Below are 21284 nucleotides of genomic sequence, written 5' to 3'. Positions count from 1 at the left end.
GTCTATTCGAGTTTCTGTGGATGCCCTTTGGCCTTAAAAATGAGGCCCAGACATTTCAACGGCTAATGGACGCAGTGGGCAGAGACCTGGATTTTGTGTTTATCTATCTCGACGACATTCTCATCGCCAATTGGGACCATGATAAACACAAAGTGCATGATTTGCTCGCCTGGCAGAGTTCGGCCTCACCATCAATGTGGCCAAGTGCAAGGAGCCCTGCAGTTACTGGGCTCGGCAAGGAGCCCTGCAGTTCCTGGGCCATACCATCTCTGCGGACGGGGCCGTCCCATCACCCGAGAAGGTCGCAGCCGTATGCCAGTTCCCGAAGCCCAACACCCTCCAGGGTCTGCAAGAATTCACCGGGATGGTTAACTTCTACCACAGTTTCATCCCAGGGGTGGCGTGCATCATGCGGCCGTTGTTAGCACTGATTGCTGCCAAAAGTAAGACCCTGGAGAGGACGGAAGAGGCCGAGAATGCTTTCACCGTGACGAAGGATGCCCTGGCAAGCTCCACTCTACTGGACCACCCGCAGCCCGATGCCCACACCACAGTGGACGCTTTGGCCATGGACATTGGGGGAATCTACTTGTGTTCTTCAGCAAGCACCTCCGCCCTCCTGAACTTAAATACAGCACCTTTGATAGGGAGCTCCTGGCCCTGTACCTTTCCTTCAGGCACTTCCGGTATTTCCTGGAGGGCAGGCCGTTCACGGTATTCACTGAACACAACTGCTCATGCAGGCTCTCGCCATGTCCAAAGATCCCTGGTCAGCTTTCCAGCAGCGACATCTGTCCTACGTATTGGAGTTCACCACCAACATATGACATCAAGTGGGTAAGGACAATGTCGTTGCAGACACACTCTCAAGGCCTACCATCCACAACCTGTCCCCTGCACTGGACTACGCCCAGCTAGTGCAGGCACAGAAGGGGGACGAGGAAACACAGGCTTTCCGCACCACCATCATAGGCCTCCACCTTGAGGACCTTAAACTGCCAGACTGCCCCGACACGCTGCTCTGTGACGTCTCCACCAGCTTGCCACACCCAGTAGTCCTGCCACAATGGAGGCCATAGGCTTTCAGCATGGTCCATGACTTGGCTCATCCCTAGGTCAAGGCCTCGGTGCGCATGGTAGCGGAACGTTTCATGTGGCACGTCCTCAAGAAACAAGTAGCCCAGATGGTGAGAAACTGCACACAGTGCCAGGCCTCTAAAGTCCAGTACATGGATATGAGGGGGTTGGAGGGTGATGGGCAAGGGAATGGGTAGGTGGAACTAGTGGAGTTTCACATAAATTGGTACTGACTAGAAGGGCCGTTATGGCCTGTTTCCGTACTGTAAATTGTTATATGGTTATATGTTAAGGCTTCGGTGCAACAATTCGACCCCCCCCCCCCACCTCTCCTCCACCCCCAACCAAGAGGTTTGAGCACATCCACATCGATATCGTGGGCCCCCTACAGGTATCCAGGGACGTCCGCTACTTGTTGACTGTGGTCAACCACTTGATGAGGTGGCTGGAAGCCATTCTGCTGACAGACACTTCCGCCGGGTCCTGCGCCAGAACTCTGCCCGGCCACTGGATAGTCAGGTTTGGCGATCCAGCACACATGACAAGTGACAGGGGCGCCCAGTTCACATCTGCCCTCTGGTCATAGCTGGTGAGCCTCTTGAGGATCAAGCTCCGCCATACCTCCACGTACCATCCCAGGCCAACGGTCTCAGAGAGCGTTTCCACCGGCACCTCAAGTTGGCTCTCATGGCATGCCTCACTGGCCCCAACTGGACAGACGAATTGCCCTGGGTCCTGCTCGGCATCAGAACAGCCCCAAAGGAAGACCTACAGGTATCATCTGCAGAGCTGGTCTACGGCGCACCGTTGTCGCTATCTGGGGAGTTCTTCGGCCCAAGCACTGGTTCTGCAACCGAAAATCGGACCCTATTGGCAGACTTGCGGGACAAGCTCGCCTCACTCGTGCCCACACCACCGACCCACCACAGCAGCCACCCATCTTGCACTTCCAAGGAACTAGCCACGATGGACTTTGTTTTTGTCAGGCGAGGCCCACACCCCTGCAGCACCCTACAAGGGCCCTTACAAAGTCCTGAAATCCTCAGGCAAGACATTCACTTTGGACATTGGGGGCAGGGAGGAGATATTCACGGGTGATAGACTCAAGCCAGCACACTTGGACCTGACCCAGCCAGTACTGACAGCCCGACCTAAACGACGGGGTCGGCTGCCCAAGTGGTGAGACATGTAAGCCATTTCTGGGGGTGGGGGGGGGGTGAGGAGGGGGTTTGTGTGGCGGCGCACATCTCTCTTGGCGACTGGCCCTGCTTGTATTGCTGCGCCAGCGGAGCAGCCTTGGAAAGATGGCACCATCAGGGGATCTCTGTGCTTCGTGACTTAGGCCAAAGTGCGCGCCTCGGGTAAACGTGATGATGTCACTGCCAGCATGCGGCGGAGTTGACACTGCCCTTCAAGGGCGCACGCGAAGTTTGAATAAATCAGTTCAACTGAAACCCCTCAGCGTCCTGTAGTGTTTCAGAATTAGTAGCTGCCGCTACAGAGCAAACATTAATTCTGTAAATAGATTATGCAAAGTTACTAGAAATCATGATTCCATCAATGACTTTTTGCAGTCATATTTAATAATTTAATGTTTTGTTTTCCTGTTATTTTAAACATTTAATCAACCTTGCCTTGCTATAACTAGAGCTAAATGGGAAAGGTCTGCAGATGCTGGAGTTGTAGTGTAATACACAAAATTTGGTCTGAGCCCTTCATTACAGTTTGAACAGAAAGGCACCTAAATAAAAGGGTTGGTGGGGTGGGAGTAGAAAGAGTGGTGGGAGGAATGATCTGGAGGTGGAGCACAGACTAATAGGTGGGAGGGCAAAAACCAAAAAAGCTGTGAGGGTTGGGGGAAGGAGACAGGATAGTGAAAGAATGACGCAGAGAGGTTGAACAGAAACTGGATAATTCGATGTTCATGCCATCTTATTGGAGAGTGCCTAGAAACAATATCAGGTCCTCCTCCAATTTGCAGGTTGTCTCGGTTAGGCAATGCATGAAGCCATGGATAGACGTGTCGATGTAGGAATTAAAATGGTTGGCCACTGTGCAGTCCCTGTTAGTGCAGTGGTCAGTATGAAGGTGTTCAAAAAAATGATCTCCCTGACTGCCATAAATAAAAATGCACTGAATTATGTGATATAGGTGAATTACAGTGTGATTTTTTTTTGATGCATTTCTTTTGCTTTGCAGATTTATGGGTGTTTGTGTTCATGAAGGCCAACTGCATGCATTAACTGAGGTAAGTTGCTAAATGTCCAGCTTGATTAATAAGGACTTTAAAGATTAAGGGGAGAAAGCAGAAAAATAGGTTTGAAATTAAGAATACACCAGCCATGATTTTTAATGGAAGAAAAGATTCGATGGTCCGAATGGCCAAACACTGCTTTTGTCTCCTATGGATTCGCTATCTAAGCTGGCTGTGGTATCACTTTTTTATTCCATTTACTATAATTCTACCACCTCAAGGAAGTTAATGGCCAAATAATCTCCCAATTTGCATGTCTTTGAAATACAAGAGGAAACCTGAGCATTCTGGTGTTCCCACATTTCCTGCAATGTCTATTTAATGGCTAATTTGAAGACTTGTTTAATCTTTCCATTCACTGCTTTGCTTGCCCCATTTGTTCTTTTAAAATATTTTTATTGTGTTCAGTATAATAATCTCATATACATGTTGCATTAATATAACAGAAAATATCATAATATAGGTATTATAACTGGTAAAAATCCAGTAAATAATTTCCCATTTTCATTAATATTGTTATTTCAAAAAAAATTGAAAATCACCTGAATTGCATTACCAGCAATCTACTTGTAATATTTTAGTCTTGGACCATATATAAACCCTGATGAATAAACTTATTTAAAAAAAATTAACTAATACTAAGCTGACTCCTCCCTCTAATCAATGTTACTTATTTAATAACAAATAAAAAGAAAAGAAAGAACAATGAAAATGGATCAGATCATTATCTCTAGAAGCCAGACTGGAGCCAGACTGCCTAAAACTGCCAAGCATGATAATATTCTATGAATGGACCCCATATCTTTTCAAACTGGAACTTTTTATCTTTTATATTTAATTAATTTTTTCCAAACTTAAATTAAGCCAACTGCCCATCAGTTGGTGGAAGTTCATCTTTCTTCTTATTAAAACCCCTCGTCTTTCTGTCAGCATACTGAAAGCTAAAACCTCTTGAGATACCGACAAAGATGTAGTCGGATCGCGAAAGAAGCCAAACAAGGCCATTAAAGGGCATGGATCTATTTTAGTCTTAAAAATCATTGCTAAGGATTGAAAAATGTTCTCCCAGAATCTTCCTAGTTTGGGACATTCTCAAAACGTGAATTAATGAAGCCTCTAAAATTTTACGCCTTTCACACAATGGATTAACATCTGCTTAAAAACAAGATAATTGAAGTTGTGACATATGTACTCTGTGTGTCACTTTAAATTGTAGTAAACAATCTCCAGCACAAAATAATAAATCCGTTCCAGTCATTTTTAATCTTAACTATTGAGGTTAGTTTTAAATCCAGTAAATTATTGTAAATACATGATATTAACCCACTGTGAACAAACTGCAAATCAAAAAATAAATCAAGAATATTTGAACCTGCATTTCGAGGAAAATCTTGTAGCTAATATTGGAAAAAATCCAATTTCCTTTATTCTTTGACATAGTATTAGAACCTCTAGCAGCTGCTCTTCAGCAATGCAGAGACTTTAGGGGAAATGAACATGGACATGGAAACGGGGGGAGTAGTGGCTGGTCGAGTGGAACCAGCCCTCCAGAGAAAATAAAAAAAGTTTGAAAAAACAGAGCTCAATAAACATAAAATACAGGAAGAGAAAGATAAAGTTACAGAGAAGAGACAGAAGATGGGACCCAAAAGAGAAAAAGTAAGAATAACAGAGAAAAGGGAAGAAGGAAAATCACTGGAGAAGAAAGAAGGCCTTACCTGCACGTTGGATCTCCGGTGTTGGTGAGTCCCCAGAGGAGCGGTGGCCTCCCGACCGGCAGACTTCAAAAATGGCTCTCCGAGCCAAGAAAAGGTGTGCAACTGCGCATGCGCGAGGAGTTGTACACGTGCAAGTAAAAGAAAAGCTGGTGGGAGGCGGATGCAGCTGCGGAGTGGCCAGCTAAGAGACACCCAGTGTCAGGGCATTCGGCTGGGGGAAGCAAACAAGAAAGAAGAAAAGAAGAGTGGTGAGAAAGAGAATGAAGGGTGAGAAGAGGATGAGCGGCAACGAGGGGACCGGCAGGGGGACAACCTGGCAGGAGGTTCAGCAGTGGGGCGACTAGCAGCGGGGAGGCTCACCAGAGAAGGATGAAGATACAGACCCAGGGAAGACCAAGAATTTCAAAGGAAAGAAAGTGGTAAAATAGAAGGACAAAATTTAGATTTAAAGCCTTTTTTGAAGATCAAATGAGGTAATTAAAAGAATAGCTATCATTAGAATTTAGTTCAATCAAAAGAAAAATGAAAAGAGCTGAAGACAGAATGCAAAGCTTAAGAGTTGGTCATGACTGAAATAGGGAAAAAGTAGAAAATGTGGAGGAACGAGAAGCTGCTGTAGAAATGGTGATAAATGATTTAAGAGGGAAGTTGGAAGAGAGCAAAAAAAAATTAGAGACACAAGACTTATTGACACAAAAAATTGATGTATTGGAAAACTACAGTAGGCGAAACAACATAAAAATTGTGGGCCTGAAAGAAGGGTCAGATATGAAGGAATTTATAAAAGGATGGATCCCGAAGGTGCTGGGAATGACAGATTCACATGAAGAAATAGAAATCGAAAGGGCGCATAGAGCACTAGTACTGAAACCGCCACCACATCAAAAACCGAGATCTATATTGGTAAAAATTCTACGATATATGACAAGAGAACATACTGGAGCAGGCAAGAAAGAAGGTTAGAGAAGACAATAAGCCGTTGGAATATAAGGGACAAAAAATATTTTTTTACCTGGACATAAGCTTCGAACTTTTAAAGAAGAGGAAGAAATTCAACACGGCAAAAACAATCTTATGGAAGAAAGGTTATAATTTTATATTAAGACATCCAGCAGTACTCAAAGTATTTATTCCTGGGGAACGGAAGAAAGAAAGCCCAAGAATTTGCTGAACATTTGCAGGACAGGAGAAGAGAAGAGGAGGAGTGACAAGTAGGAAGACCGGCAAGAAAATATACAAAAATATGTAAAAATATAAAGTAAAGATAATGTGTATATATAAAGATTTAAAGATGGATAAGAGAAGGGGAAGAAGGGGGAAAAAAAGAGAGAGCTTTGTTTATATGTATAGGAAAATAGTGTTCTGGGGGGGGTGGGGGGCTAGGGGTGGGAGAATAATGGTCACTGAGAAATCAGTTGACGCTTGCATGTAAGTTCACAAACCAAATGGAAAGGGCAGTTGCCATCAAGGAACAAGGGGCAACCTGGGGGGGGGGGTACATCTGGGGGTCAAAGAGTTATTGCCTGTGGGGATTGTTGGGGTATTTCATGTCTTAAGTGCGTTGTCATATATTGATATTAAAAAGGAAAACTTAAAAACAGTAATGGAAAAAAAGGGGATAGAGGTGGTAAAGAGGTGGAAAAGAAGTGAAAATAAAGATACAAGATGGCCACGTTGGACTATATGAATATAAACATTAATGGAATGTATAACCAAATTTAAGTGTATCCCATTGGGGAAAAAAAATCAAATGTAATTTAAAAGACAAAGTTACAATGTTTGAAAAAAACCTGGGAACCATATGTGGGACATAACAGAAAGAGCGGGCCTTGGACCACCACCACCTAAAATGATAAGATAAACACGATCAGATTTAATGATGACACGTCTTTTTTGTTTGTATTCCTTTTGAATAAAGATATTGTTTTATTGTATTTTATATGTTCAATATTTACTGTTTTTGAAGGGGGGAGGGAGGGATGGGGAAAAAAGAGAAAATGTCACTGTGTATATACTTAAAGAGATGCATCTGTAAATATATTGGTTGATATGGTTCATAATGTGATAAATAAAGAATTACAGAAAAAAGTCACTTTACGCAGATGATTTATTGCTGTTTGTTTCAAATCCGGAGGTTTCCTTACCTAATATATTAAATATGTTTACTCATTTTGGACAATTTTCAGGTTATAAAGTAAATTTGTATAAAAGTGAACTATTACCTTGAAAGGGACCTATTTCTAAAACCCATTTTCAGAAAATGATAAGGAATGGAGGTCTTTCACTTCCAAACTTTTGATTTTTATTATTGGGTGATTAATGTACACAGTTTACCTTTTACTATTAAGATTTGATCAACTAGTTAGTTGACCTACTTGGATAGAAATGGAACTGAATTTTTCTAAGAAAACATCATTGTTGGTCCTTTTAGGTTCCACATTACCTCTATCATTTTCTAAACTGACTTATCAGATAATGAGGAATAGGCTTAGAATATTGAATCATTTTAGGAAATTTTTTGGTTGTAGTAGTTTTTCCCTGGTGAGTCCCATTTTAGATAACTTTCTTTCCACCTCTAAGTCAGATATGCAGGCTTTAAAGAATGGTACAGATCAGGTATTAACAGATTTATTTATTTGTAAGAATTTTGCTTCTTTTGAACAATTGTCAGTTAAATTTAAGCTTTCTAATAGACATTTTTTTCGATATTTGTAAGTTTTTTGCCGCATTTTTGCCGCATTTGAACTCCAATTTTCTAAGTTCTTTATTGAACTACTGTAGGTCTGTTAAAATCTGTATGGATTTGTACTTTCTACTTGAATCCATGAGGAGTCTAATTACAGAGTATAGTTGAATGGATATGTCACTTCAGTCATCAGTCCAAAATCTTTACCCAGTGATGCAAGTAGATTTGTTTAAAGCAGGAGAGCTAGACCTTTAATTCTCTGCAGATCCTTCTTCCCAACCTTCTTTTGGAAATTGGAACATTTCAGTTAATTTGGTATTTTTGTCTTTATGATGAGCTTATAATAAGCATCCTGTCTTTGTGTACTTTTATTTTTTGAGTAATTTATGAAGCAGATAGTTTAAACAATCCCTTAGGATGTTCATGGTACATTTCTTCTGACAGAATTTATCATTGAATATCTTCATAGCTACTGATTCAAAGAATGAATCAAATTGCTGCTTTAGAAAATGTACTCAAATTTTAAATGTGTATGACATTGGCCCATGGATTACAAGACTACTATCAAATTGCATGTTTCTCCCCAGCCCCTTGTGCTTGTAGTATTTAGTATTGGAATTAAGTTCAAAACCTGGATATAAATTTTCTTACCTGTCAAATGATGTCAACTGTGACTTTGTGACTGTACTCATCAAACTTGAGTTGTGGGTTCAACTGTACAATCGGACTTCAATTTACTTCGGCACCTTGGTGTTTACAGTTTAGAATTCTTGTCAGAGTACATACATGACATACAACCCTGAGATTTTTCCTGTGGTTGAGGCAGAATTACTACTTATTCAGTGCAAAAAAGCTACTCAGTTTACACATGTAAACAAATAAAGAAATGTAAACAAACTGAAATACAGAGATTGGGAAAAAAAATCAATAAAGTTCAAAAGTAAGAGTCCTTAAACAAGTCTGTTTGCTATTGAGAAGTCTGGTGGTGTGAATCTTGTGGCACCTCTACCTCTTTCTTGATGGTAGCGGTGAGAACATTGTGTGCTGGGTGGTATGGATCCTTGATGAATGCTGCTGTTCTCCAAAGGCAGTGTTCCCTATAGATGTTCTCGATAGTGGGGAGTGATGTCCTGGGCTCTGTCCACCACCTTTTGCAGGGTTTTCTGCTCAGGGGTATTGGTGTCCCCATACCAGACTGTGATGCAGCCAGGTTTTTTGGTGTTATACCAAACCTCTGCAAACTCCTGAGGAAGTACAGTGAAAATGATGCATTAATTATAAAGTTACACAGCACAGATGTAGGCCCTTCATCTCAACTCGTCTGTGCTAACCACAGTGTCTGTCTCCAATAATCCCATTTAGCTTGAATCCTTCTCAACTTGTCCAATCCGTGTACCTGTTTCAACTTTTTTTCATAACATTATAATTCTACCTGCCTCTAGCACCTCCTGTGTGTAGCTTGTTTCATATATATTAAACCTGTGACTCCTAGTTTTAGACTTCCTACCATGGGAAAAGAACTTTTATCTAGCCAATCTATGCCTGTCATAATTTCATAAACTTCTCAGGTCCCTGCTCATCTTCCTCCAGGAAAAAAGTCCCAGCTTGTCTAATTGCTTCCTTAAGAAGAATTTTAAAATATGAATGTTTGGTTGCAATCTTACAGGATCTTTATGAGGCCTCACCTGGAATACTGATTAGAGTTTCGGTCCGCTCTCTTAAAAATAAACATTTATGATGTTGGAAGAAGTGTAAAGGAGATTGATCAGACTAATTCTTGGGATGGCAGGGCCATAGTACCAAGAGATTAAATGTTCCTCTTGTGTTTAGGTTAATTGGCTATTGTAAATTATGGTAGGAGAGTGGGGAAAAAAGCAGAGAAGCAAAGAAGTTGATATCCATGCATGTAAATGATTGAGTTAACATAACATAACATAACATTACAATTACAGCACGGAAACAGGCCATTAGGCCCTTCTAGTCCGCACCGAACCAAACACCCCTTTCTAGTCCCACCTCCCTGCACAATGCCCATAACCCTCCATCTTCTTCTCATCCATAGACCTGTCCAACCTTTTCTTAAATAATACAATTGACTCCGCCGCCACTATTTCTCCCGGAAGATCATTCCACACGGCTACCACTCTCTGAGTAAAGAAGTTCCCCCTCATGTTACCTCTAAACCTCTGCCCCTTAATTCTTAACTCATGTCCTCTTGTTTTAATCTTTCCTCCTCTTAACGGAAATAGTCTATCCACATCCACTTGTCTATCCCTTTCATAATCTTAAATACTTCTATCAAATCCCTTCTCAACCTTCTACGCTCCAAAGAATAAAGACCTAATCTGTCCAAACTCTCCCTATACTCTAGATGCTTAAACCCAGGTAACATTCTGGTCAACCTTCTCTGCACTCTCTCCACTCTGTTTATATCCTTCCTATAATTAGGCGACCAGAACTGCACACAGAACTCCAAATTAGGCCGCACCAACGTCTTGTACAATCTCAACATCACCTCCCAACTCCTATATTCCATGCAATGATTGATAAAGGCCAGCATACTAAAAGCCTTCTTCACCACCCTATTCACGTGAGTTTCTACCTTCAGGGAACGATGTACCATCACTCCTAAATCTTTCTGCTCTTCTGTATTCCTCAATGCTCTCCCATTTACCACGTATGTCCTATTCTGATTCTTCTTACCAAAATGAAGCACCTCACACTTATCAGCATTAAATTCCATCTGCCATTTTTAAGCTTGCAGAGAGAAATTCATCTAATAAGGTTGCTCCCCAGAGCCGTGTTGTCCCAATGGGCTGAATAGCTGCCTTTTGTGTTGTCATTAGTGGAAGTTCAGTTGTGTTGTTTTGCAGATGTATGCATAATAGTAATGTCTGAAAAATTATCTGATATTAGATGAGTTGTCCTGGGGTCTCCAGTTACCTGATATTAGGCAAGTTGTTCTGGGGACTCCAATTCAAATGAATACATCTGATCAAAATAAAAGGTATGGATGTATGCTCCCCCAAAAGTATTTGGAGAATGAAATGCCTGTTTAGTGGTCAAATCTCTGGTTTAACAATGCTGGTGGAGCTCAATAAGTCAGGCAGCATCTGTGGATAGGTCAGTCTGCGTTTTGGGTCATTTCTGTTAAAATCTCCAGTCCTTGACCCATGGATGCCTTGACCTTTTGAGCTCCTCCAGCAGCTCATTAATTTCTCAAGGTTCCAGCATCTGCAGCCTTTGGTTAATTGTTTCATTCTTGAAATAGGATATTTCAAGATGAGAAAGGAATGAGTTTGCTGGAAACTGATTTCCTGGTCTATGCCTTCTTTTCAGTATATTGATAGAGGGAACCTTGAACAGTTGTTGGATAGCAATGATCATCTTTCCTGGCCTGTTCGAGTCAAGATAGCACATGACATTGCCTCTGGACTGAGCTACCTGCACTCAAAGGGAGTCTTTCATCGGGATCTGACCTCTAAGGTACAGTATATTCACGGGAACAAAATTTAATTTCTCTATTTCTTTGGGTCTGTTTTGAGTGGGAGTTGTTTGTGTATTAAAACCAAAATTATTAATCAACTATTGGAGTAGAAATATGAAAGACATGTTGTTTCTCCTTTTGAATACATCTTTGAGCATTTATTAGATTTGAAGTAGCTGTAATCTATATTATGAAGTGTAGACAATTAAACTGCAAATGTCTTTCAATATTGTATAGCGATCTAAGTGACCATGTTACTGAATGATGGTGTCTCCTCAAGTGTGGAAATGTCAAATACCAGAAAGCATAGGTTTAAGATAAGGAAAGGAAAGTTCAGATGAGATTTTGTGAAGCAAGTTTTCTTTGGCACTGTTACAAGTACCTGGAATGTGCTGCAAGGGAGGTGGTGGAAGCAGATATGATAGCAACATTGAAAAGGCATTCAGACAGGTACATGAATAGGCATTGAAGAGATGGAATTGGATTGGCATTGCACTGGCATGGACGTAGTTGGCCTCAATACCTTTCCTATTGTGTACTGTTGAATGTTCTATTTAATAACTGATAGATAAAATACAACTCATCAAAATTTCATATTAATATACCTTCTACATTTTTTTTCACATTTGATGGAAAAAATTTCAAATAAGATTCTAACATCCAGTGCTGAAGAAGACTGGTGATCGGCCTAAATGACTCTCAACTGGTGGCTCTATGACATCCACTATCATGAAGTGATGCCATAATTCACAGTAATTCCAGCTACCATTTTAATTTACACACCGCTGTAACAGTTTCATGTCCGATGCCAACACCTAGGCTCAGCACTCAGCCTCTGAACAGCTGGACAATGGGAATACTTACATCAGACATCATTGAGACCTACATCGTTCATCAATTATTGCTCTGCCTTCAACGTAATAGGGCCAAACAAACTAGTCTCCAAACTCTGATCTTGACATTTCACCCACTTCTGCAATTGGATCCACAGCTTCCAATTCTATAGGTTGCAATCTGAAGATCGGTGACAATACATCCTCCACTGCATGAAATACTTCATTGGTCTTGGACCAGCTTTAAACTGTATAAATATTGTTGCTAGATTTTCTCTAGCCTGGTTACTGCTCTCAGTGAATGTTGTTTTGATAGCTTAATGATTAAGTTCCTTTGTTTTGATTATACAAAAGTCAAAATTCATTCTGAGTAAATTGTTACTGCAGCCCGGGTATCACCACGAAGCTTCAAGTTGCATGCTTTTGTGAGTGGGTAGCACAGTTGGTGTCGATTCCAATCATTTTTTACTTGCAATGCACTAAATCTTTGCTTCAACTGTTTTTTTCAATGGAAAACTGTTTATTCTTTGTGGGAACATTTAATTTTCAAGCAATTGTTTCATTTTGAAAGAACTTTTAAAATTGCACCGCTGAATAAATATGGTATAATAGAATTTATTTCCTTTGATGCAGGAAGATCGATAAAAGAAGTGTGCTTGTTTTATTTGGGTATTGAATAGTTTTGAGTTGGCATTTAGCAGGTTTCTCTTGAAGCTATCTCCAAAAAAAGTTGGAACATCCTCAAAATTTCAGAGCTTATTTACTGTACTGACGCAGGAAACTCAGTCCAAGTTTTGCTGCTTGCCTTCGAGTTTTAGTACTGCATTCGGTCTTAAAAATGGACTCTTGCCCAGAACATGTACTTTGGGGGAAATAAAACAGGAAGCTGCTTATTCAAAAATACAGTAATGCAAATTTTTTTGATGCACTAGCTGTGATCTGTGGATTTCTATTTGCATGTGAATTTTTTTCCAAGGATGGTTGGCATGCATATGGTGGCCAAAGAGCCCATGCTATGTGACTGATCACTATGTGGATGACTTGATTTCTATTTGGTAAAATAACATGTGCTCCTATTTGTGGGTAAGATGTATAACCTGAAAAATTACAACTGAGTGCCTTTTAGAAACTGGCTGTAATTTTCCTGGAATGCAATCAATGGTTTAATACAAGATTTGTGGATGTTTTGAATTGCTGAGTGGTTATAGTCAAGTTGTGGTTGGGGATTCACATTTTATTTTGTTTTAATAGAAACACTCCTGAATGGTCACTTTAGTTTTATTGCTTCATTGACAGAACACCATGTTGCAGAATGTACTTTTTTAACTTGCAAAATGACATGAACTTGTGTGGGCTACTGACTAAATCTCTTTGCTATATATTAGTTGTGAAAAGTACCAATGTTTGGGTTGGGTGCAAATGAAGCAGAAAATTTAAGGTGTGCATGACAGTGAAAGAAAAATTGTTCTGTTGAAATTGTTTAGTCTGCAGGATTTTTAATCGCTTTACTGGAATTTACTGGACTCCATCCAGAAATCAAACAAGCAGCAAACGGCCTCAGTTGAAAAAATACTAAGACATAATAGACAAAATCATGTTGTGCTGGAACCATTTTTAGCAGCTTGCAGTCTATTTGCTTCATCTTCTCTGCATTCTGGTTAAAGCATCCAATCTACTGCCTCCTCAAGAAAGAGCTAGGGGTTTGTAGCCATATCTAAGATGTGGCAGAAAGTTAATAATTCTGGTTAATGACCTGATTTTTAAAATGTTTCTCTCTCCACAGCTGCATTCTGACCTGAGAATTTCTAGTATCTGTTTAATTTCTGATTTTAAGATCTTCTGGTTTTAAAAGCAAATTTGCAGGAATACAAAGAAAGGTTGAGAGAATGACTATACATAAAGCCAATGTAGGCTTAACAAGCTGAATATTCATGACCTGTTGTATTTTGTATCCTGCCAGCATATTTTGATCATAGATCAATAGGATACAAGCTATTGGAACTCTAATTTTCATTTTAAAGAGTTGTTCTCTAATCTTTTATAGAACTGTTTAATTAAAATGGAAGAGGGTAGATACACTGGAGTGCTGGGTGACTTTGGTCTAGCAGAGAAGATCCCTGACAAGTAAGTTCATCTCTTCAAAATTATGATGAAAATTGTAACTGCCAAAAATGTTTGCAATTATTTTTCTGTTTTAATTATTAAGACTATTATAGTTTGATTAACTTGAAGTGAATCCACATAAGGCTGATTAATCAATACTGTTTAGAATTGTAATTTTGGTGATTCAGTATTTTGTCTTGTTAGCAAAACAAAAAATGCAGGTGCTCGAAAGCTGAAATGAAAAGAAAATGCTGGTAGTATCCACAGCATCTGTATATTGGGGTTGATGGGTGTTCCATGCTTGACTAAACTTGAATGTTATTGGTTAAGAGAATATGATGAAGGTTTGGATTCCCCTATCCTGGAAAATGGTCCATGTCCTTCATAATTTTTCATACTTTTTAAATAAAATTATCCCTCAATGTCTTGCAGTCCAGAGATAAAAGCCCCAGCCTCTCCTTATAACCTCCTTGCAAATCTTTTTGCACTTTTTCCAGCATAATGACATCCTTCCTATAGTAGGGTGACCAGGATCGAACACAATAAATGCTCCATTAGTGGATAAAATGGAGAAACTGGACTTTTTCCTCATTGAACAGAAGATGAGAGGGGATTTTATGGAGATATTTAAAATTTTGAAAGGTATGCTGTTATGAGCCCAGAGACCCCAAAACCCAGCAGCAATAGATGTTCACCAAGACAAATGGTTACTTAAACAAAAGTTGCTTTTAATTATCTTTAAACATGAAAACAATCAAACTTTAACTTACCACTATTGACTTAACTCACCTAACTTAACCCCCTTCTAATTCTAAGTGCACGTGTATGTCATGTGTGGGTAAGTTCAGAAAAGTTCTTTGGTTCACAGTCTAATCTACTTCTCATTCCTCCAAGTTTACTGGTTGTAGGCAATCATTATACTGTGCACAGAATTTAACATTTATAAAGTTCACCTGGCTTTGGTGCTTGAAAGTTAAATGGTTACCGCTCAGAAAGGTTCTTGTCAGTTTTCGGAGAGGCATTTGTTGTTCCAGGACATCCACCACTGATTTTTTTTTATGAGCCACTCCAGTGTCTTGCTGACGAAACTCTCCCCCTCACAGTTCTCTAGATGATAACCTCTTTCTTTCAGGTCACCACAGAGTTCCTTTTTGTTTCCCTTATTCCAAGTGAAACATTAGACAGCCAGTCCTCTCCTCTTGCATGAACCAGAAGGTTTTTTGTCCAGGCTGAACTAAGAACTCACAACCCGTCTTCCAAATGGGGTTTTCCACAAACTTGCCAGCTTGTCCTGTTCCAGTCCCAGCTGCTGTTGCTGACTGTAACACTGTAGAGGTGATTCCTCTCTCCCCTCTCTGAACAGTAAGCTCCCCTCCAACAAGCTCTTTCACCTGTTGCCTTTTTGTAAACAACAATCCATTAGTGAAGTCTCTTAGGCACTCTCCAAAGCTCTTGCGAAGACTGTTGGCTCCGACATGTCTAGCATGGGGCAGAGCTGCAGTATTTTAAATAAGATCTGTTTTAAAGTGTTTGCATGCTACCTACTCTACAAACCTTTCCCAATTTATCTCACAAAAACATAACTACATACTCTGTCATAATGCAGAGTAGATGGGAAAAACTGTTCCCATGGGCAGGGCTGTCAAGAAGAATGAAGGGATGTAAATTCAACAAGCTTATATTTTAAAAACAAACAATGACAGAAATGTTTTCAGTGCTTTGGATTTGGAAAGGATTGCCATGGCTAGTAGAAGAGATGAGGCACATTTTCTCAAAATTAAGATGGATGGATATCTGAAAAGAATTTGTAGTGTTTTTGAATGAGCTGGGTAATGGAGCTATCCAGTTAATTTTACATTAAACTGGTACAAGTTGACTGGTTTCTTTCCATATGCAGTAATCTGTATTGTATATACAATTAATTTTTTCTGTGAAAACTGTAGATCTATTAGCATTGAGCTGGTAGTTCAGCTTTCCATGTTTGATTTTGGAAATTGCCATTAATTTGACTCGATCATTTTTAAAAAAAATGCTTTTGTTACGTTTTTAAAATTAAAACATTTTACACTGAAATCAATATTTATATGCTATCTTTATTACTGTTCTAAAATTGCTTTGTATTGAAAATTATTTCACAGTTAGAGATCGAGCCAATATAATGTACTGGCCCATGAAGGAATGATACAAACAATGAATGGATTTTTTTTAGTCATTCTGGTTGAGAGTTGCTGGAGAGATGCTGAGTGTAGTATGACTATTGTTTTTGATGTGTAATGTATTAAAAACCACTGGAAATGCAGGTAGAATATTTGCTTAAAACTATTAAATAAGTTTAATATCTGTGCAGATTTGATAGAAGTATTTAAGATTATGAAAGGGATAGACAGAGTGGATGTGGATAGACTATTTCCGTTAAGAAGAGGAAAGATTAAAACAAGAGGACATAAGTTAAGAATTAAGGGGCAGAGGTTTAGAGGTAACATGAGGGGGAACTTCTTTACTCAGAGAGTGGTAGCCGTGTGGAATGATCTTCCGGGAGAAATAGTGGCGGCGGAGTCAATTGTATTATTTAAGAAAAGGTTGGACAGGTATATGGATGAGAAGAAGATGGAGGGTTATGGGCATTGTGCAGGGAGGTGGGACTAGAAAGGGGTGTTTGGTTCGGTGCGGACTAGAAGGGCCTAATGGCCTGTTTCCGTGCTGTAATTGTTATGTTATGTTATGCTCTTGATTTTGAGGGTTGGCAGTTGAACCAAATTGATGTGGTGGGGAGGATACAAATTGTGCAAAGAAAAAGTTAGCAGGATAATCCAGATTTGAAAGTTAGACCTTCAGTAGATCAAGGCTGAGTAGAGGTGGGAATATTCAGGCCTGGTTTATATAGTACCAGAGGATGAATGAGGAGATGAATACTTTAAGACTATGTTGAAGTTTAATAGCATTATGGAATCAGTTTGTTTATATTAATCAATCTTTTGTGATGAGGCTTGTGATATATAGTAACTCGTAGAAATTAAGCTTGGATCATTTTGGAAAAGTTGTACTCAAATTGGGATTGTTTGGAAAATTGGTGGGTCTTGAGTAATATTGATGACGGATGCAACTTTGCAAAGTGGTGATCTGCAACAAATCAGATTAAAAATTAATTTTATTTAGTGATTGATATATAAGATAACGAGTATTTTTTTGTTCATATCACCACCTGCACAACTAATCTCTCAATAAACAAGATGTGTAATTTGAGCATTATGTCAATCTGTTTTATTTTCATCCCATCAGTATGAATGCAGAAAAACTATCAGTGGTTGGGTCACCATTTTGGATGGCTCCAGAAGTGCTGCATAGTCAGCCTTACAATGAAAAGGTATGTGTTCTATTCTGACTTAAGTAGCAACTTTATCAAAACTTATTGGGAAAATTAATTTAAATATCTAATTTTCTATCTTTGTCACTTTTACTTTAAATTCTACTTAAATTCCATGTTGCTGTTATATTATAGATAAGGCTTTAGAATTTTAAAGCCTTTGTAGGCTCACTGAACAAAAGTCCAAAAGGGAAATATGAACATGGGCAAGGAGATTGTCTCCCTAATCAGATAGCTTTGTGAACAGATGAAGAAGCTGATGATCCAGATCTCCACAGGAAGTCTGTATGCAACCTGTGGAAGGCCATTACAGCAGTCATTCTGAGGGAAGCTAGAGACAGATACTTTTATAACTCGCCAGCTATTGCAGACCATTACATCCTACAAGATGAGGCCAAACATCATAAATGGCTGTGATGCTTCACTACCCAATGAGCTGAAAAACCTTTGAAAAGGAGAATTCAACTGTACCTATGAGAGTTCCTGCAGAAGCTGACAACCTTGTGATGACTGTCTCTGAGTTAGAACATCCTTCAAGAGGGTGAATCCTCGCAAGGCGTCAGGCCCTGATGGTGAACCTGGCCGGGTACTGAAAATCTGTGCTAAGCAACTAGCTGAGGTTTTCACGGACATTTTCAATATCATTGCTGCGTTGAAGGTTCCCATCTGCTTCAAAAAGGTATCAACCATTACTGGTACCCAAGAAGAACCGGGTGAGCTGCCTCAATGACCATTGCCCATTAGCACTTATATCTCTGTTGAAATCTTTGAGAGGATGGTCATGGCCAGAATGAACTCACACTTGAGTAAAGATGTGGAACCACTGCAGTTTGTCATAATTGATCCACAGCAGGTGCAATATCACTGGCTCTCCACTCAGCTCTGGATTACCGAGGGTATAGCAACTTGTACTTCATTGACGACAGCTCAGCTTTCAACATCGTACCTTCAGTGCTGATCAACAAGCTCCAAAATGTGGCCCTTTGCATCCCACTCTGCAACTGGATCCTTGACTTTCCCATCTGAAGTTCATAGTAGGTATGAATCAGAAACGGCATCTCCTCCGCAATACAGGCAGACTTCGAGGATGCTCGACTAACTCTACACCGATGACTGTGCGATTCAGCACAATTCAAATGCTATCTTCAAATTGCTGATGACATCACATAGTTGTCGGCAGAATCACAGATGGCAATGAGGAAGCATACAGGAGGGAGATAGATCAGCTAGTTGAATGATGCCACAACACCAACCTTGCACTAAACATAAGTGGAAAGGTTGAAGAGCTTCAAATTCCTGGGAGACAAAATCTCAGAGGATCTGTCCTGGGTCTTCTGTATAGATGCAATCACAAAGAAGGGTTGCCAGCGGCGATACTTTGAGAGAAGTTTGTGGAGATTTGGTTTGTCACCAAAGACATACAAATTTCTACAGGTATACAGTGGAGAACATTCTGATTGGTTGCATTACTGTCTGGTATGGAGATGCTAGTGCACAACCTAAGGGAAAAAAAAACTCCAGAGTTCTGAACTCAGCCAGTGCCATCACAGGCATCAGTCTCCACTGCAGTGAGGACATCTACAAGAGGTGGTGGGTTTAAACAGCAGCCTCTATCCTCAAGGACTCTCTCTCACCAGCCAGGTCAAGCCCTGTTTACACTGCTACCATCGGGAAGGAGGTTCAGGAGCCTGAAGATGAACACCATGTGACACAAGGACAGCTTCTTCTCCTCTATCAAATTTCTGAATGGACAATGAACCACAGATACTACCTCACTTCCTCTTTTTTATTTTTGCAATAATTATTTTTAAATGTAATTTTATCGCAGTATTTGTACTATGACGCTGCTGTGAAACAAAACATTTCATGACATATTCATGCCAATAAATTATGATTCTGAAGCTTGATGGGGGCAAGGCCATGGTCTTTTTACAAAACCTTTGACTTGGTCCACCATGTTAATGTGTAATTTTTATTTCTTGTTAATTTTAATTTGTAGTTTATGTATTTCAGAAAAAAATTGTACATCAAATGAGTTTATGGTTTGTTTTGGTCGTTTCATGATTCAGAATTCCTTGAATGTCAGATGCTCACATTTCTTTAATAAATGACAGGTTTGACCTCTTCTAAATCTTGGAATGGGGAGTTGGGATCCCTTTGGAATAATGCACAGTTAATGGGGTACTGAGACAGATAGCCAACAATATTTGATGTTATGCCCCATAGTTTTTGTGAAAGATTCCAATACTATGTTAGGTGAGCTCCAGAATTTGAATATTTTAATTGGTAATGTTTTCAAGACTAAAGGAATACTTAATAATTTATGAGAATCACCTGTTGCCAAATCTGCAAGTTCAATGGATTAAAAAAATCTTTATATCAACATCAATATAATACACTATTTTTATTGTTTTTGAAATGTTGCCGTGCCAACTGACATTACTCCTTGCCTGAATAATGATAGCTACAAAATTATTTTTCTGATGTGAAGTGCCTTAAGCACATGAAATACACTGAGTATTTGTAAATAACTTTAGTAGTTACATAACCTCTGTTTCTAACATGGTTTCCTATCTGATGGCAGGCAGATGTATTTTCATATGGGATTATTCTGTGTGAAATTATAGCCCGGGTACAAGCTGACCCTGATTATCTCCCTCGAACAGTGGTGAGAAATTTGTTTTGCTTTTGAAATGATAAGCGCAAATTAATTGGTGAAGGTGTTCTGTTTCTTTTGTGGTTTAACAAACTGACCAAACTTTATTACTGCTGAGTAGATTGTCTTTAAAATGCAAGTATGTGTGTATTTTTGGCAATTAAAAAAAATCTTTATTTAGTAGAATCCTATATCCAGGACAATATTCTAATGGAAGCAAACAACTGGAGGAACTTGATGGGTCAGACAGCATCCATGGATATAAACTTTTGAGTTGGGACCCTTTTTTCTGAGACTTAAAATTTGCTCAAATTCCAGAATCTGAGGATTTTGATTCTCTATCATCTGATAGGAGTGCTGATTTGAACAATTTTCCAGCATGATCATCCTGGAAAGATCTTGGGAACATTACAAATTCCAAACACAATATTAACATTTTTTAGAATTTATCATCTTTTGGGGAGATTGTGTTGCTGGCAAGGTCATGTGTGGCCTTGAGGAAATGGCAAATGACCTTCGCTCATTTGGATCTGTGCAGTCAAAGTGAGCACAAAATTATTTGATAGGTGTATTTTTGATGAGAAAAGATCATTTTGCATTTTTACTTGGGACAATGCTTTTATTGTGAATAAATGAAGCAAGCTGCTGAAGCTGTCGTACTGTATGTGCAAAGATAAAATTAGAAAATTGCTGCACTGTCAAACTGGTGGCTTGGCAGATCCAAGATATTGTATTTTTGGTTAGAAATTGAGAACCTTCACTCATTATCTAAAATAGTAGATTTAATTGTATATTTTGTTTGCTTTATACTTTTTATAAATGTGTATCCATTATTATAACTAATTATGTGTTCCTTTTCCCATCATCCTTTATACACCAAAAAAAAGAACTTTGGGTTAGACTACGACGCCTTTCAGAACATGGTAGGGGACTGCCCACCCAGCTTTCTTCAACTTGCCTTTGATTGTTGCAATGTGAGTAAAGTACAATAAAAGTCAGCTATTTATAAGTAATCCTATGGATGAAGGGAAATATCTGTACTAGCAAAAAATTAATACTCATTTGTTTTGCACCTGATAAGACATCAGCATGAAAAGAAAATTGGG

The 21284-nt window shown here is 39.5% G+C and overlaps 1 protein-coding gene across 5 annotated transcripts in view; it reads left to right on the top strand.

Moving 5' to 3' along the window:
- tesk2 (testis associated actin remodelling kinase 2) overlaps window positions 1-21284 on the top strand; it is a 76678-nt gene that overhangs the window by 27970 nt on the left and 27424 nt on the right. For 4 of the 5 annotated variants that reach the window (XM_069938802.1, XM_069938798.1, XM_069938800.1 and 1 more), the window contains 6 exons: window positions 3277-3325; window positions 11075-11221; window positions 14100-14179; window positions 17438-17522; window positions 20107-20190; window positions 21066-21152. In XM_069938802.1, coding sequence (XP_069794903.1) covers window positions 3277-3325; window positions 11075-11221; window positions 14100-14179; window positions 17438-17522; window positions 20107-20190; window positions 21066-21152 — 532 coding nt within the window. The remainder of the gene's footprint in view (window positions 1-3276; window positions 3326-11074; window positions 11222-14099; window positions 14180-17437; window positions 17523-20106; window positions 20191-21065; window positions 21153-21284) is intronic. The other variant, XM_069938799.1, reaches the window with a different exon arrangement.

The sequence above is a fragment of the Narcine bancroftii genome, chromosome 5 (genome assembly GCF_036971445.1).
Source record: "Narcine bancroftii isolate sNarBan1 chromosome 5, sNarBan1.hap1, whole genome shotgun sequence".
Taxonomy (NCBI): domain Eukaryota; kingdom Metazoa; phylum Chordata; class Chondrichthyes; order Torpediniformes; family Narcinidae; genus Narcine; species Narcine bancroftii.
Note: the sequence above shows the minus strand (reverse complement) of the source record. Positions and strands in the feature narration are given on the sequence as shown.